Source organism: Tachysurus fulvidraco, chromosome 24 (assembly GCF_022655615.1).
Source record: "Tachysurus fulvidraco isolate hzauxx_2018 chromosome 24, HZAU_PFXX_2.0, whole genome shotgun sequence".
Taxonomy (NCBI): domain Eukaryota; kingdom Metazoa; phylum Chordata; class Actinopteri; order Siluriformes; family Bagridae; genus Tachysurus; species Tachysurus fulvidraco.
Genome location: NC_062541.1, coordinates 7,740,483 through 7,758,146, shown reverse-complemented (window position 1 = coordinate 7,758,146; position 17,664 = coordinate 7,740,483). Strand labels below are relative to the sequence as shown.

At 36.4% G+C, this 17,664-nt stretch overlaps 2 protein-coding genes across 2 annotated transcripts; one reads left to right on the top strand and one right to left on the bottom strand.

The window, feature by feature from the left end:
* The first annotated feature begins 1,098 nt into the window (after positions 1-1,098).
* rpl30 (ribosomal protein L30) lies at positions 1,099-3,639 on the top strand. Its single transcript, XM_027175860.2, has 5 exons — positions 1,099-1,209; positions 1,326-1,372; positions 2,124-2,269; positions 3,296-3,426; positions 3,542-3,639. The coding sequence occupies exons 2-5, from the start codon at positions 1,352-1,354 to the stop codon at positions 3,592-3,594; spliced, it is 351 nt and encodes a 116-aa protein (XP_027031661.1). The 5' UTR covers positions 1,099-1,209; positions 1,326-1,351; the 3' UTR covers positions 3,595-3,639.
* Positions 3,640-5,867: 2,228 nt separating this feature from the next.
* laptm4b (lysosomal protein transmembrane 4 beta) lies at positions 5,868-16,158 on the bottom strand. Its single transcript, XM_027175855.2, has 7 exons — positions 15,876-16,158; positions 13,033-13,150; positions 12,198-12,271; positions 11,068-11,190; positions 10,883-10,981; positions 9,393-9,488; positions 5,868-7,781 (listed from the first exon to the last, which is right to left on the bottom strand). The coding sequence occupies exons 1-7, from the start codon at positions 15,966-15,968 to the stop codon at positions 7,719-7,721; spliced, it is 666 nt and encodes a 221-aa protein (XP_027031656.1). The 5' UTR covers positions 15,969-16,158; the 3' UTR covers positions 5,868-7,718.
* Positions 16,159-17,664: the final 1,506 nt, after the last annotated feature.

The following is a 17,664-nucleotide window of genomic DNA, read 5'->3' as shown; positions in this document are numbered from 1 at the left end:
CCTGCTGATTGTCCAAGGCAGTTATATGTGGTGTATTAGGGGAGGAGATCAGTTATCATATTGAATGTAAATGAATCTTCTTAATGGAGCACAGAAATATCAGGAACAATATGTGTTGGTGTGTAATGTTTAAACAGATTCATATCATAAGATTTCTTTAGGTAAGCAAAGATTAACAATAACAGGTTTAGAAGTATAATGGCAAAGAGTCAATTGGGAGAGTAAAGAGTCGGATCTTATTATCTGACTCACTGAACAGATCCGGAATTCGCATCATTAATAAATAATCTGTTCGTCACCATCACAAGTTTGTTCGACAAACACACAGACACATGTATAGGATACAGGATACGGACTGCGTGAAATGATATTTTAATAATATTTAATATTTTTAATAAAAAACTGCATAAAGACATGTATTTTATAAATTATGATGAAAGATTGTTAATCAAAAGTGTTATTAATTAGACAACGGCGAGAAATCAGCGACATCTGGCGGCGATTTCTAGAATCTAAAATAATAATAAATTATAATATTATTTAATAATAAATTATAAAAATTTGTTAGAAATAATACATAGTACACAATTTGGTTTGTTGTGTGTAGGACGTATGGCACCATTTCAATACACAACCCTTATAACATCTCCAATAGTTTCTTCATTTTGTTTTATAAATTTGTAAAAAATTTACAGTTGTAAAAATTGCGTCATTAAAGCTATTCTATTCATTAAGTTTATCTAATTATTAGCATGTTTATAAAATTAACATGCTATAAATAATGGTATTTAATTTAATTAATTTAGTTGAAGTTTCTGGTGAATGGAAATGTTGTTTATTAATTTTTTTAATTTACAGAAGAACTGCTGCAGTATAAATTAAATTACATTAAATTTATTAAACAACAGTACCATCATTTTAAGTCACAAACTTTGCAGGAACTACAGAAATATAAATCTCTGTATTCTCGCCTGTAAAGAATATTGGACTCAATCCCAAATGCCTTTACTTTGGCTATATAGTGCACTATATATTCCGAAGCAGACGCCATGTTTTTTCTATATAGTGCTCGAGTAAAGGGAGCAGAGAGTCATTTGGGATTCGACTCGTTGTAAGGTCGTATTGTCGCGATGAAGGCGTGTGGTTTACGAGCGCGGTGGATTGTGGGAAGTCCTTTCTCTATCAGGCCATCTTGGAGTTAACCAGGCAGTAAGTGTGGCTCTTCATCAAAATGAGAAAATAACTCATTTTAACGTGCGCGTTATAACCCCCTGTTGTTATATTTCAAAAAGGAAAGAGTTTATTTGTGATATTTGTGTGTGCAGGTCGGCTGGAACGGACTGAAGCTAAAATGGTAGCCGCAAAGAAAACGGTGAGACTCAGAGCCGCTAATTCATGGCGTCTGTGTTCACGTGTTAGTGACACGCCGAGGCCTCGAGTTTATTTACAGCCTTTACGTCTTTTTGTGTTATTATAACCTTACGAAGATGAGTGAGACGTTACAATACGTTTGTTTTGCGATGAAATGTAAACTGCTTTAAGCAAAGTAGCTGAAAACGTGAGGAAACCCACTAGCATTATAGCTAAACTCACTAGCATTATAGCTAAACTCACTAGCATTATAGCTAAACTCACTAGCATTATAGCTAAACTCACTAGCATTATAGCTAAACTCACTAGCATTATAGCTAAACCCACTAGTGTTATAGCTGAAGTCACTAGCGTTATAGCGCCAGCTTCCGAGTTTGGCTTTTGAGACATGTTCAGGTTTAGTCTCTGAACAGCCAGATGTTGTATTACACACAATGTTAACATAATTGTAAACTTTTTTTTCTATCCATATTTGAGTTGTAGATAGTGAACCGGGTGTGTGTGTGTGTGTGTGTGTCAGCACAATCTTTTGAATAAATCTCTATCTTTGTTGATATGAATAAACTCCACAGCTCAGCTTTCCAACTCTGATCCTAAACTGTGTTCTCTGAAACATCAAATACAACAATTCTTCCTTAGTTTGGGTAAGATTTGGAAGGGAATGTGCAGGACCAGGGTTTGGGAATCTGTGCTGTTAATGATGAGAATTGCTGCGAGTTTATCACTATAACACACCCTTTATTCCACCATAGAAAAAGTCCTTGGAGTCCATCAACTCCAGACTGCAGCTGGTGATGAAGAGTGGTAAATATGTGCTGGGATACAAACAGTCACAGAAAATGATTCGCCAGGGCAAAGCCAAGCTGGTCATCCTGGCCAACAACTGCCCTGCTCTGAGGTATCTATGTACATTATTCATCAGTGAAATAAAATAAAGTATCAGTATAAACTGTGGAGTTATTTTGAGACCCCCTGCTGTAGAATGATGTGATACAAACAGTACAGTATGTCTCCAGATATGCTCACAACAGTGTGCACTTCTAATCAGTACTATGTCATACAATCATATTAATAGTTCCTACACCGTTATTCTAGAGGTAAGGATGCACAATTATCATGCACAGTAAAGGCACTACTGATGTACTGACAGCAAATTCAGAGCACAACAGTCTTAAAACATTGTGTGAAATCTAACCTAGAAATTGACCAGATGAATATTAGATATAAATTAAGCCTACACACAATCAAACCTTTAAGTCTCTATTTTTGAGACACACCTGATAAATGTTTCATGGTTTTGCGTGAAATTGGCCTACAGATATTCGTGACTGCAGAATGCAGACAACCATTTCTGTCACTGAGTTTGTTTTATTTGGGGGGGGAAAAACTGATTTGTTGGGATGTGACTGAATATGTGGCCTAATCTTAAAAGGTAACACACACACTCCTTTTTAATCTTCTCCTTGCGCACTGGTCTGTTTCCTGCAAAGTTGCACAGTCAGATTGTTTTTGTGCAAGATGATTTAACGTTTGGGTGTTACTTTGCTTGAGTCTTTCCCTGTTTTAAATTATTCTGTGAGTTTAATAATTGAAGGCATGAGAATAGACCAGGTGTTGTGGCACCACCAGATTTCTGACAGATCTGACAGCTTTTGTAGTATTCATGCATAGAGCAATTTTATATGCTGAATGTGTCTTAGAAAAGTTGTCAAAGTTTTTTCAGGAAATGTAATTGCGTTTAATTTTGTTCATGGGTCTTGCTTCTAGCATTCAGTTGGCTAAGAAATTAGTCATTTTGAAAGTTGCAGATTTTGGTTTTGCAGTTTTAGATTGCTGTAAGTAGTTGAAGACACTACAGCCCCTGAGATCAGAGTGTTCATGATACATGCTTGGGGTTGTGTAACACTTTTCCCCTCTCTCACAGGAAATCAGAAATCGAGTACTACGCCATGTTGGCCAAGACCGGTGTTCACCACTACAGTGGAAATAACATTGAGCTTGGCACAGCCTGTGGTAAATACTACAGGGTGTGCACACTTGCCATCATTGACCCCGGTAAGTAAATGTCACCTCAGGCACAGCAATCTAAAACATGTTTACAGCATCTGCAGTCAGAACGCCATCCAAAGATTTAACTATGTTTTTATATGCGTCATCTCTCCCCTCACAGGCGATTCAGACATCATCAGAAGCATGCCTGACCAACAGCAGGGCGAGAAGTAGAGCCATTTTCCCTGAAAGTTGTTAAATAAATATGGTTAAAATGTTCATGATGTTTTAGTGTTTATTTGCTCACATTTTATGCTTATTTAATGTATCTTCTATGGGGACTTTAATCAGTTCCCCTTCATTTCTCTTCATCCTTCTCTTTATCCTTCTTTAAAATGACATTGCAGACAATTGGGTTTAATAGAGCTGCATATAACAGTGACTACACACTGGACTAACCTTAATTAAATTTAAACAATACCTGAAAATGTGTGATCTCCCCTGACATCCTATGCCCGTGTGGTTGTATTTTGAGAATGGATGCCCCAGATTTCTGGTTCTCAGCAAAGGTATGTGCCTGGATCAACACCTTGCTCCTGAAACATTTTTATATAACCCATTATTTTACTTGGTTTATGACCTTTAGGCCTCCCAAGTCAGAAACTGTAGACTCCATGCAGGTCTAGTACATGTTTATGCTGGTTAGGATTTTATTTTCGTGACGTGTCTTCACCCTGACACACCACACACACTTGATCATGTAGCTTTAAGCTGTCTGAATGCTCTGCAGACATCTGCATTATAAAAAGGTTGAATTTCGAATGCAAGTGTGAGAATTTTAGCCAGATTTTCCACATTTATAAACAGAACATTTGAAAATGCTTATTTAGCTATCATGAATGTATAGGCAAAAAATTACTTTTTGCTTTCCCTTTTGCAAAACTATTACAGAAATGTAAGATTTTGCTGGAGTTTATTTGGAAATAATATTCTAAAATTCTAAGACCTTTAGTTAGTTTGTATACAAAGCTGTATCTAAAGAAAAGGGATGTGAAACAATTCAAGGTAGATCCAGAACTTAAGAACTTATTCGGCAAAAATGTAAACTCCCTGTGTAATTACTGCTTGTAAAGTCTAAATTTAATTTATTTTAGTATTACTAATTACAACTGTGCATATTTACAACCCTGTAACAGAATCCCTTATCATTCCTTTGGCTTGTGAAGGGTTGTGTTCCTTTCGGATACGTGGCAAGTGCCGTGTAAACCTTACACCAGGAGAATTAAAGGATTTACAGGTTTAAGTTTGGTTCTGCATCACACATTGCCAAGACAGTACACTTAAACCGTTTATATGCAGTGATTATTTAGTGTGCTGTTATTCCCGGTGGCTCATTTCTATTTATTCCTCGGAAATGAAAAAAAAACCTGCACTGATGCAGTTTTATCGGTTGTGTAATCGGCTCGATGCTGATGATTTAAAGACAAGTGTCCTTGTAAGTGTGAGGTTGTAAACGTGTCTGGATCAGAAGCTTTGCTGATGGGTGTAAAATAAAAACAGCCTGAGTGCAGATGGCAGATGCTGCCCTTAACAAACATGTTCTTCATATCTCTTAAAAAGCTGCCGGCAAGGGCAAGTCACAAAGCGTATACATGATGCCATTTGTCATTTTCTCTCTGCTTTTTTGTTAACTATGTTTGGAGAAGAAAAGCATTAAAATGAAGACATGATGAGTAACGACATACCGGGTATCATTAGCCATCAAAAGAAACCTAGTGATGAAGTAAACAATGTTTTGTTCGTCTTTCTCATCTATTAGATTACATTAGTCAGAGCTCTAGAGCTGGCTGTTTCATAGCTGCTCCAATTTATGCCTGATTAAAGCTGACCTAGATGTGTACATACTAGAAAGATGATACTAGATAGAAAACAAGTATGTCTCCTCTAATGATGGATCACATTCGGAGCTCATGTTTCATATATCTCCTTTCCTTGGATGTGAGGTGAAAGATAGGAAGACGTATCAGGAGATGATATGGAGACTTAAAGCGGTGTAGCTGGGAACTCTTTCTGTGCCACCTGAAAAAACAGACCTCCATAAACAATCTTAATATAACTCAATAGAGATATTCAGACTGCTGAAAAGGATTATGGGTAGTCTTTGAGATGAGAGTCTCTAGACCACTAAACCACTTAAAAATTTCCATGAGAAGTTTAATAAATAATAACCAGGATCATGATGATCCTCCACAATCAGTATACTTTAGGATGTACAAATAACATTAATAGAGGAGTCTGTATTGAGTATACTGGGATAAATGGAGTCTTTCTTTTCACTCTATACTGCTGTATTAATTTTTTAATCTTCAGTAAGTGTTCTGTCCCGTTCAGGCTCGTTCTGGACCCCAGAACACAGTGGGTGCGTGACCCGAGCTCAGGATCGAGCAGGTAGACAACACCGCTACCCTCTACACGAATAATTAGTTCAATAATTAGCTACAATAAACTCAACGTAAGAATCTTTTAATTTTAAGAACTGTTCAGTACAAATATTGCAGCTGATTGAACGTCAAGTCAAATCACCTCGGTTACAGACAAAACATACGACCAACAGTAAAAACCAGTAAGAAATTTCGGAACTGACTTCTTTTTCCTAAACAAACATATTACACACTTCGAAAGTTAAGGTGATTGATTGGATTGAAGGTAATAATGTTAGATTTTAGGAACCTAAACACATCACAGGACAAATTGATTGACTCTGAATAACGATTTGATTCATGGCAAAATGGTTACTGCAGGTAGCGATATTTTCCTACATTTCAATCCGAAGCTCTTCTGTATTAAATACTTAACTGGAGCAAACAGACATGATGTCACTGCTTCATAAATAATAGTTTAAAATCCCAGAGATGGGTTCAAATGTAGAACCGATTGGTTTATATGTAATTTGTTTGTAGTTATCTGTCGTTTGTTGAGAGTTTTATTTTAAACAAATTTAAATTGTCCCTTTTTGTCATTTACTAAGAAGCAAATTTCCTTCCATTGCTAACCAGAGCTACATAGATCATAGCTTTTAATGAATAATCACTGATGTCATCAAGTGAATTCATTCTAAATAAATGATGAGCAGAAAATGTCAATTCCTGGGAAATAATCTAACAGAACAGTGAATAAGAGTCTGCTGGCTTCAGTTAATTCGTTGATACGAAAGTGCTCCGTGTTGAAAGATAGTACAGTTGAAGATAATTCTGCATAGTTGTTGCATAGCTCTTTATATAACAAATTTCTTTTCAAATCTTAAGCAGAATCAAGCTAGGGAAGACATCAGGAGATTTTTCATGTCACTCATATTTATATTCAATACTACATTACTGTGCTACATACAGTCTACCTTTCCTTCAGTACCCTATTTATCAGAGAACATACAGCATGAATTATTAAGACTAATGTGCAAAAACAACGTGGCGACTCTGCATAGGACTGGAAGCCACCGGATGTATGGTTTTAAATCAAATCAGCAACACGGGGCAGTGTGTGAAATAGCCACATTTAGATTTAGTTTTCAGATGAAAGATAATGAAGATAATGTTGTGAAAATCACAAGATTACTTTCACATTGAAACTCTTATCATAGTTATTCATAGAGTTGCAACTATATACATGTTATGTTTCTGATCTTCAAAATGGAATACTTGCCAAATATTTCTTTTAAGCAATCACTAGGAAATGATTTGAGCTTTATTTGTATTAGTAACTTTGAAACTGAAATTTAAATATTAAATGAAACTTAAATATTGGCTACTGTTGTTAGAAACCTGTTAAAATGTTGTAGACTGGTCATTGTGGTTCTTTTGAAAGATTTCTCACAATTCACTGTGTTATAAAGATGCATATTAGAGAATGATATATTACCCTGGTGGCCACATTCATCAGGTTCCTTGGTTGGAAACTGCCGGTTGGAAATTGCTCTTAAATAACTTGCACGTTTATTACGCCTGCCACATTTAAATGTCAGGTATTTCGGTAGCCGACAGCAGTTCCGAGAAGTTCACAGTATTTAAAAAAGGGGAGGTCAGTGTCGTGCGGAATCACTGAACGCTGAAAGTGCAAATCCAAATTGGAGCTGACACGCAGCACTGGGCTGCTGGGAAGGCTGTGCAGACTCACAAAGGGAGGAGCAAGTCACACTACTGCCTTCAGGGAGCAAAGGATAGAGACGTCACAGAGTAAAAAGTGGATGGTTTCAGTTGGGGGAATAGGAAACACTGACTAAAAAAATCTTTTCTTTGGAGGATATTTAGGGAGAAGACTGATGAAATCTGAGAGAGAAATCATCTGTCTCATGCTGAGTGTTTTTACTCAGGTGGAGGCTCCTTCGGAGGAATAGCGACGACCTCTTCATACGATGGGAGCAGCACCTACAAAGCAGAATACAGCGTGAGCAGGATGTTCCCATTATTTTGTTGAAAACGTTCAAAGATTTTTGTAACTGCATGAGCAACATGGTTCTGCTCAATGCTCAATTACATAAACAGCCAGATAAAACTTACAGTGTCTTGAATACGTAACCCAACAGAACCCAACCCCAAGTGGTCCTTATACAGTAAGTAGTATTTACTTACTTATAAGTAAAAAAAAATGGCGTAAGCATTTACAGCTGTAAAAACCCCACCTGGTGAATCCACACAGTAAAGCATGGTGGTGGTAGCATCATGTTCAGAGTTAAGCCTTGTCCTTCTGCCTTCTTCTCTGACTAATCTTAGAATTATTGCTGAATAATTTTGGTATAAAGTTTCCTCTAGGCGGAGACATGATTGTTCCACGAGGCTTTTCCAAAATCAGGTATATTTATACTGAGATCATGTGACAATTCAATATCTACAGCATCTTCTTTCAGCTGGTTGCATTTAGTTGTTTCATAGCAGCCGGGGGTGAATACTTTTGCCAACAGTCACACTTCATATTATTTTATTAAGATCATGAGATCCCAATTCATTCAGTTTATTCCCAGGTTGAGACACTACAAAGTATAGTAGAGTTTGGGATACTTATGCAAGCCTATAACTCTGTTATAAACGGAGGGCTAATTTGAATAACATTCTAAGCGGATCCTAATTTAATCTGCAGAGTCTAACTGCATCAGTGAGAGGATTTCAAAGGAACTGGACAATAATCACTGGTTATGTAAAGGGGTTGAGCTGAATTTGGAATTTAGTACCAAAGCAGCACTGTGACATCTCTAACAGACACCAAAAATTCATTTACATTACAGATACAGAGCTAATATTAAATAAAAACAGAACCATCAAACCAAAGCTGAAAGAAAGGATTAGAGATTACTTGACAGTCATGTCACACTGACTGAACATCACACAGGACATAAGGAGACATTCTGCATTATTAATCAGAAAATTCATCAAAATCAGTAGTCGAGTATTTAACATTAAATATATTGCAGGCAGAATCTACAGGTTCGAGTGAGGAAGTTGCTAGGCTTTAAATGTTTAACAGCCCAAACTCTGTATTATAACCTGAGCATTTAATCATACTGTCATTATTCAAAATAATTACTTCAGCGCTGTATTTATTTTATTTATCATCACCCTATTATTTCCCATGATTACCTTATACTGTACTGTACTTATACTGTACTTATACTTATACTTGTCATAAAAATATATTTTATTATATTTGCTAAGTTTGATCATAATTCGCAAGCTTGACAACTGACATTTCTAGATTATGACTATAGGAATGTTTCAGTCAAGCTCTCCTGATTCCTGAAGTTTCTTTTCCTGAAAGTAAAACAGTCAAATTGCTAAACAAATTTCAAGCCATTTTGATCAGCTATGGAGTGCAAATATGTTGACGTTTCATTATCGCTTAATAAAAGATGCCCTTGAGCTTGTCCTTGTTTTGTCTCCCCTTTATGATTTACCCCATGTCAGAATGGGACACAGTGTGCTTCAGGTAAGAATAACAAACACACAAAGTGGAGTCAGTGTGACAGTAAATCATCCTTGACTTACTGTTGTATCATTAGTGGTGACATAAACCAAGACCTCTGTGGTGCCTCTTCCACTAACGTATCTGTAGCAGTTCCACACGCAGGCAATCAGGTACGCCTGGCAAATAAGCAACAAGATGGTATCAATTTTCAACATGATGATAACATGCAAGGGATAAGAGTGGCATTTCAATCCAAACATAACTCAGCAGCAGTACTACAAGTTCTTCACGATAACATGTCACTTCACAAAGCGCTGAACGGCAGAAAAGCATCATGTCAGTAACAGTATTGAGTAATAACTCTCGAATTCTCGCTCTCAGTTTGTAGGGAATCTGTGTGTTAAACGGTTTCAGGCACCACCCTAGAAGACGATCCAAACGTTTAACATGTAGTAACTGTAACACATATAATTGTCTGTGGATGTCACACTCGCTATCGAGAGTTTATTGTAAACTGTTTATAAACCTCCATGTGATCTTTTTACACTGGACTTTATGCACTTGTGTCAAGTATGTGAAAAGTTATGTGATTTCTTTTAATACAACATTGTTAGTAAATAGGGGGGCACGGTGGCTTAGTGGTTAGCACGTTCGCTCACACCTCCAGGGTTGGGGGTTCAATTCTGCCTCCACTTTGTGTGTGTGGAGTTTGCATGTTCTCCCCGTGCCTCGGGGGTTTCCTCCGTGTACTCCGGTTTCCTCCCCCGGTAAAAAGACATGCATGGTAGGTTGATTGGTATCTCTGGAAAATTGTTCGTAGTGTGTGTGTATGTGAGTGAATGAGAGTGTGTGTGTGCCCTGCGATGCGTTGGCACTCCGTCCAGGGTGTATCCTGCCTTGATGCCCGATGACGCCTGAGATAGGCACAGGCTTTTCATAGAAAATGAATGAATGAATGTTAGTAAATATGAAAGCCAGCTTGTTTTGTCACTGCCAGATTATTAGAAACAAGCATTACCACTGTACTTGATCAATTTTGTCAGTCCAACAAAGATAATTAATTCTATTCATTCTTACAATCTCATGCAATAAACTTTAAGCAACACCAGATACTGTAGGGCTTGAGGTTGAAACACAGCTCATGTGCTGTTTACATTATGGGCCTGGACTGCATTACACAGCATTGATACTGTATTCTTTATTGTTTCTAGCTAGATACTTCACCCATGCCCATTTACACCAAGCTACACTAAAAATCTTTTCAGGAAGAACGTACTGCAGATCGTTATTTACAATCGGACAACGACGACAAGGCTCCGGAGTCACGACTGGTCATTGCAGCATATTTCCTGATGCTGATTTGCATAAGTTTTTTTAATCGTGTCCGGTTCTCACCACATTCCTATCCCTTACATGTTTCTGGTAACAAACCATTAAAAATGAACGGGTGCAAACTGTCAGCTATTCAGTGCATTCATATTGTAAAATATCACACTGATTAACGCAGAAGTGTATTGGCAACGCTGCAACTGCATCTGGTGTAAAATTTCAACAATTCCTCTGCATTTACCTTAAAGGCCAAAATACAGCCGATGAACACGAGCACCGCAAACACTAGGCAGATGTTGTTGGTGGACATTAGGTCCTCTTTGTATGGAAAGGTCCCAGGCTGTTAAAACATAAACAACCATTTCAACAGGAAACTCAATACCTAGTTTATAGAAGAAATAAATAATTAAAGACCAAGTTCCTTACCAACTGATCAAGGTAGTCCTGAATGGTGTTCGGGTAAACCATGACACTTATTGCTACCAGGGTGTTAAGGGCAAAGTCAAAGATTTGGTAGCAGAAAAATGGAATAATCCAAGCAGCATGTTGCTGTAAAGAAGGATTGCAGCGGTTAATACTGTATATAAACACTTTTAAAGTTTCAGTTTTCTCTATTTCAAAACACACTGACACAAAGAAAAAACAAAGAACAAGTAACAACAAGGATTAATGTTAGTGATTTTGTTACTAGAGCCATTTATTTAGAACCATTTATGGAACCAAAATTGATGCTTAACGATCACATACAGTATAATGAATGAAATAAAAACCCCAAATCTCAAAAAAATAAAAATAAAATGTGCATATAATTTTACGTTTTAAACTTAAACACTATACTTAACAGATGTAACCCAAAATCTGAAGAAGTTAAAGTAAAATAAAAAAATCCAGAATTTTATATATATATATATATAAAATATTGCTCAAGGGCACCTCAGTCGTGGCCAGCCCATGACTCAACCCCACAACCTTAGGGTTAGGAGTCAAACTCTCTAATCATTAGGCCATGACTTCCTATTACTGATTCCGATTACTATTGATACACTTGTATGTCCTATATAGACTATTCTTTTTTTTAGAATAAGTTTTATTTTTCAGGAGTGTTATGTAAGGAATTCATTTTAGTAACATGAGAATAAACAAATCAATTAATTAACAGGTTAATTTTAATAAACATAATAATATAATGAAGAAATAATAATTAATTGGGTCAAAGGTACTATTTTGTCATAACGTCGGGGCAGTCGTGGCCTAATGGTTAGAGAGTCTGACTTGTAACCCGAAGCTTGTGGGTTTGAGTCTCGGGCCGGCCACAACTGAGGTGCCCTTTTGCGCAAGGCACCGAATTCCCCCCAACTGCTCCCCGGGCACCGCGGCATAAATGGCTGCCCACTGCTCCGTGTGTGTGTTCACTGCTGTGTGTGTGCACTTTGGATGGGTTAAATGCAGAGAACGAATTCTGAGTATGGGTCACCATACTTAGCCATATGTCAATTCTTATTCAATTCAATTGACTTTTTCTCCATTTGATAAAATTGTTAACAGTAAACATTTACCTTATAAGCACCGTAAGTCGCCATCCCACAAATCAATATCATCAGCAGGGAAATTGCAGCAGCGATGCACATGTCTGTGGAGAAAAAACATGGATGAGAGCAAAATACTGCAAAATGGTGAAGAACCACCACCACAGATACAAGAGTCAAATCCTCCTTTAGATTTTACTGACTTCCAATAGTTCAAATGAATGCACTCATATCATGTTTAGGAATTATACTGGTTATTACAGAATAATATATATTTCCTATCACAGTGTGTAACAGCTAACATTTTAGGTTAAACGTAAAAAATATAGCCCTTTTTTTAATAAACATATTTCATCCATATTACATCCGATAACAGTTTTTTTTCTCTATATGGCTGTATACTACAAATTTCAGGAGAAAACAAAGAGAAAGACATTATCTATTTTTTTTTTTAGACCTATGACACTACTCAAGCAAATTATACAATGCATATAAACTGCAATCAAAGGACACAAGGGACAAACAAAAAAACATTTAGGAGTGTACCGTGTCTAGACGTAAGAAAGCCCAAGCCAATGGTGATCAGTCTGCACGTTAAATCTGACTGCCCTAATTCATCAGGATTAATCAGGTTGTGTCAGAACCTGAACTAACTCTCACATTCCTGTACAAAACTTTTCCCATGTATTCAATTTTAGACGACAAACAACAGCTGTTGTTTTTCTATATGGAAATGTATTTGATTCAGATTAAAACACAACATTAAAAACATTTTCTCAACTTAAATAGAGAAAGTACATTCCACATGGTGAGCAGTTGCCCGAGAAAGCTAAGAAAAAAGCCTGGGACAGCATTTTTAACTTACTCGCATCATCCATGACATCCAAATCTGTGCCGAGTTCAGCACTGGTGAGATGGTAGTGATACTGCACTGGGTCATTTAGAGCAGACAGCAGGATTAACAGGACCACGGCATTTATGAGCTGCGTAGGAGAGAGGCATGTGTGTAAGCATGGTTAATCTTGTGCACTGTGATGAATAAAAAATAAACAGAAACTGCATAACAGAGGAATTGGTCTAAATGATAACAAAAGCTAAACCTCACACACATTATTGTATTGCCAATGTGGACGCCTGACCATCAATCCAATATGTGCTTGCTGAACATCCAGATACCTCGCCAGATTTGGTCCTCTATGCTCTTATTATAACCTCCACTTTCCTGGAATGGGTTTATTCTAGTTTTTGGAGTGTGGCTGTATGAATTTGTGGGCATTCAGCCACAAGGGCATTGGCATATAGGTTCGAGTGGGGAGGCCCGGGGTGTACTGTAGTTCATCCCAAAGGTGCTTGGTGAGATTGGGGTTAAGGGTGTAGACCACACTAGTTCTTCCATATCAGCATCATCCGTGGCAAACCATATCTTCACAGACCTTTACCTTTGCTTTGTGCACAACAGAACTGTCATGCTGAGACAAATTTGGGCCTCTTAGTTCCAGTGTAGTAATAAAACTATAGCATACAAAATCAGATTATGGAAATGTGAGCTTCAGAGTTTGTTTTAACAGATCAAGGAAGACTGACAAATGAGTGTGATGATCAGGTGTCCACATACCTGCATGTAGTGTAGGCTAAGGTTTCTGCTTAATTATTCATTGAGCATCACCTGACTTTGGCCATTTACCTCATTTGGCCTGAGAACCCCAGGCAGAAATGAGACAATCCTAAATGATTTTTTTTTCCTCTTTCTCTCTACAGCAAAGCCATAAGCATAATTCTGCTCATCTGTGACATCTTTTTGTGTCAATGACCAGTTTCTTTGAATGGACTGTCAATTAGAATGTAAATATAAAATATATATAATATGGATTCATGCGCAACAAATTCATAGTGGAAACTACGAGACAGGATTGCCATGTAGTCATCAAATAAAAGAAGCTGAAATGTTGGACAGCTCCACCCGCATGAGTAAACCTGAGTAGATCCCTTAATGTCACTGTCTACATTTTAACGGGCTTTGTACTTATTGTAAAACTGTACACTGATAAATCCAATATACTAATATGTTCTATATAACATAGATAGATAGATAGATAGATAGATAGATAGATAGATAGATAGATAGATAGATAGATAATTATTATGATGTAAACGTTATCTCAATAAATAGATTGACTATATACACATTATTTAAATGTAATGAAAATTAAACATTATATAATGAAGATAAATTAAACATGCATAGGATTTCTCAGTTACTCGTATTTCTATGCGTAAGTTACAAGAGAATGTAGTAAAATGAATTGAGTACATTTTTAAAAGTAATATAAAGAAAATGTACCTGAATACAACATTCCCTTCTCCTTAAATTACTTTTCTTTTTTACAATTATTAGACCAAATAAAACAAAAGTATTGAAAATATTTTCCCTGCCATGTATTTTATTCATGTGTTTCAATGTATTTTAGAGTTAATTATATGCACAGGGTCAGGGATTTAAATTGATTATGATTCTATTTAAAGAGCTATCATTTCTATAATAATAATAATAATAATAATAATAATAATAATAATAATAATAATAAAATAAATAAAATAAATAAAATAAATAAAATAAAAAGCTAAATATTAAAAACTATTGATACACTGGTATGTCCTGCATAGACTATTATTTTTTGGAATAAGTTTTATTTATTAGGTGTGTTATATAAGGAATTTATTTTAGTAACCCAAACAATTAATTGACAGGTTAATTTGAATTATATTAACTGGTGTTAATGAAATGTGATAAATATTGTGTACTTTATTATACTATACATATGCTAAAAGTAAAAGTAAAAAAAATATATTAGAAATTTTTATATTTAAAACATTTCAATATTTTAAATCAATATTCGCTATATATTTTTTATATATTCAAAATTACTGAATGTTTTAGTGAAAATAAAAAAAACGTGCATATATAGAATTTATATACACTGCATTTGTAATAAATTAACATTACTATTCTTTTATTTTCATAATTATTCAATTAAAAAAACTAAACCTTTCCCTGAATGAACTATATGAACTTCAGAAAATCAGATTTGACGTGTAGTTTTTAGTATGTTAACGGTACAGAAGGAAAATTATGAGGTTCATTCTTTGTTCAGTCTGGGTGCTGATCAGGAGGTACAAAGCCTTACAGGATAAGAGAAGAAACTAACCGAGGAGAGATCAGAGAAAATAACCAATAGTACTAGTAATAGTATACAAGTGTATAAAATATAAAATGTACATATGATAGGTATTAAAGCACATGTCTGGGTCATTGATCTTAATACCGTGTATGTGTGTGTGTGTGTGTGTGTGTGTGTGTGTGTGTGTGTGTGTGTGTGTGTGTGTGTGTTCATTTGTGTGTATATTTTTGTGTCCCTGTGTGTGTCCCTGTGTGTGTAGTTGTATATATATATCTGTGTGTGTGTGTGTGTGTGTGTGTGTGTGTGTGTGTGTGTGTGTGTGTGTGTGTGTGTGTGTGTGTGTGTGTGTGTGTGTAAAACGTTAAACAGTCGTTGGAGGGCAGTGAATAGACTATATAACATTAATGCTGTGGAATGATCTGGTTTTGTCCTCCTGGATGAATAAAATGTCCTGTATTGAGTGTAATCAGGTCTCCAGTGAACCCTGCTGCTCGGTCTGTAATATGATCATAGACCCGTTCACACTCACCATGTACCAGACGCCGAGGATTATGGTGCCCGTCCGTACATGACAACAGAGGCAGCAGCTCGTCGTGTACCATCTGTCCCACGGAGAAATCATCTTTCTGCTATAAAACGTCACCCAGCTATATCATGTAGGCCTCTCAGAGATGTAATGGCGATGGTTTGCAGTGCGCTATTCAGAGTGTAAGCATCCGGTTCGTCGTGTGTTCAGAGCTCAGTGTTCGGGCTGCTCCGTGTCTCAGCATTAATTCAGCTCATCCCCTGGTCACGTGACCGGACAGCGGGGATTTGAGCTGGGATCAGGACGTGATGGCTGCTTGTGTGTGTGTGTGTGTGTGTGTGTGTGTGTGTGTGTGTGTGTGTGTGTGTGTGTGTGTGTTTAATAAGGATTTATACCCTATAAATATAAAACACACGAATCAGTAAATGTCTGTTTGTCTAATATAAATTACTGTACATTCTGCTAATATTTCATATTCATGTATTTACTTATTTATTTATTTATTTATTTATTGGACTTGTTTATTCAGCTTGCACATTTTTAATGCCATAACCTTATAACCTTCTATTTGTTGTTCCTTTACAACAGTGTCTGCACATGTTTTCAATGCCACAGCCTTAGAACCATTTACTTGTACTTTTCAACAGTGTCCACACATCTCTGCACTGCTATAGCCTTTATATTTATTTTTTCTATTATATTTATACACTGTACTTATGTTTACATATGTACCTATATATATATTACATGCTGTACCTATGTTTACATATATAACTCTCTCTCTCTCTCTCTCTCTCTCTATATATATATATATATATGTATGTATGTATTACATACTGTACATATGCTACATATTTATCTGCACGGTTGCTACTTTTTGCACTTCTGGTAGATGCCAAACTGCATTTTGTTGCTGTGTATCTTTACTATGCAATGACAATAAAGTTCTATCTATCTATCTATCTATCTATCTATCTATCTAAACATTGTTGTCCTTTTATTGTGCATCTGGTCTGATGTTTGAATGATTTTGAATAACAATTTTGAAATATTTCTCCTAAAATATGTACCCCTTCACTTTAAATAGTAGATTTGTCTCTTAGTATTTAGGCATGGATTATATATACGAATGCACCCATAAGTATAAACCATGTGAGCATTACTTAGTTACACTATATGGCTATCTGACTGTCCCAGCCATAAGGATTTTTCCCCCAAATAAAGGCAAAATGCCCAAACCTCGTCAAGCAGGACAATGCCTTTGTGCACAAAGTGAGCTCAGTTAGGTTATGGTTTGCTCAGGGTGGAGATCTGACCCTATCAAACATCTTTGAGAGAACAGTACCAGACTTCACTAATGCTCTTGAGGTTGAATGAGCAAATCTCCAGAGCCACACTCTAAAGTGGAACTCATCTAGTGGAAATCCTTCCCAGAAGAGTGGAGGTAATTATAGCAGCAAAAAAGGGGTCTGGTATATTGTTATATTGGTGTTCAACAAGCTATATGGGCCAATGCAGTACCACAATACAGATGAATACCGACTGGTCAGAAGGTGATGAATTTTCTAGAACAGCGGCACTAAAAGTCGATCCAGCTGAAGGGCAATTTATTGTCTTTTTTAAAGCAGTGGATAATTCAAAAGGATTTGAATCTCATGCAACATAAACAATAAATATGTACTAAATGTGATGTTTGATATGGCTATAATAAAATATAGAGGGAAGCTTTTTGAGTACTCAGATGTTAGTACTCTGTAGGAGTTAATACATTTTCTGCATTGGGAGTAAAGAC

Excerpts from the sequence above, each read along its gene's own strand:
- rpl30 (XM_027175860.2), top strand. The coding sequence starts at position 1,352 with ATGGTAGCCGCAAAGAAAACG. Across the intron at positions 2,270-3,295 it reads AACAACTGCCCTGCTCTGAG|GAAATCAGAAATCGAGTACT; the intron begins GTATCTATGTAC and ends CCTCTCTCACAG. Across the intron at positions 3,427-3,541 it reads ACTTGCCATCATTGACCCCG|GCGATTCAGACATCATCAGA; the intron begins GTAAGTAAATGT and ends CTCCCCTCACAG.
- laptm4b (XM_027175855.2), bottom strand. The coding sequence starts at position 15,968 with ATGATTTCTCCGTGGGACAGATGGTACACGACGAGCTGCTGCCTCTGT. Across the intron at positions 12,272-13,032 it reads GGATGTCATGGATGATGCGA|ACATGTGCATCGCTGCTGCA; the intron begins GTAAGTTAAAAA and ends TTTTCTCCACAG. Across the intron at positions 11,191-12,197 it reads CGACTTACGGTGCTTATAAG|CAACATGCTGCTTGGATTAT; the intron begins GTAAATGTTTAC and ends CCTTCTTTACAG.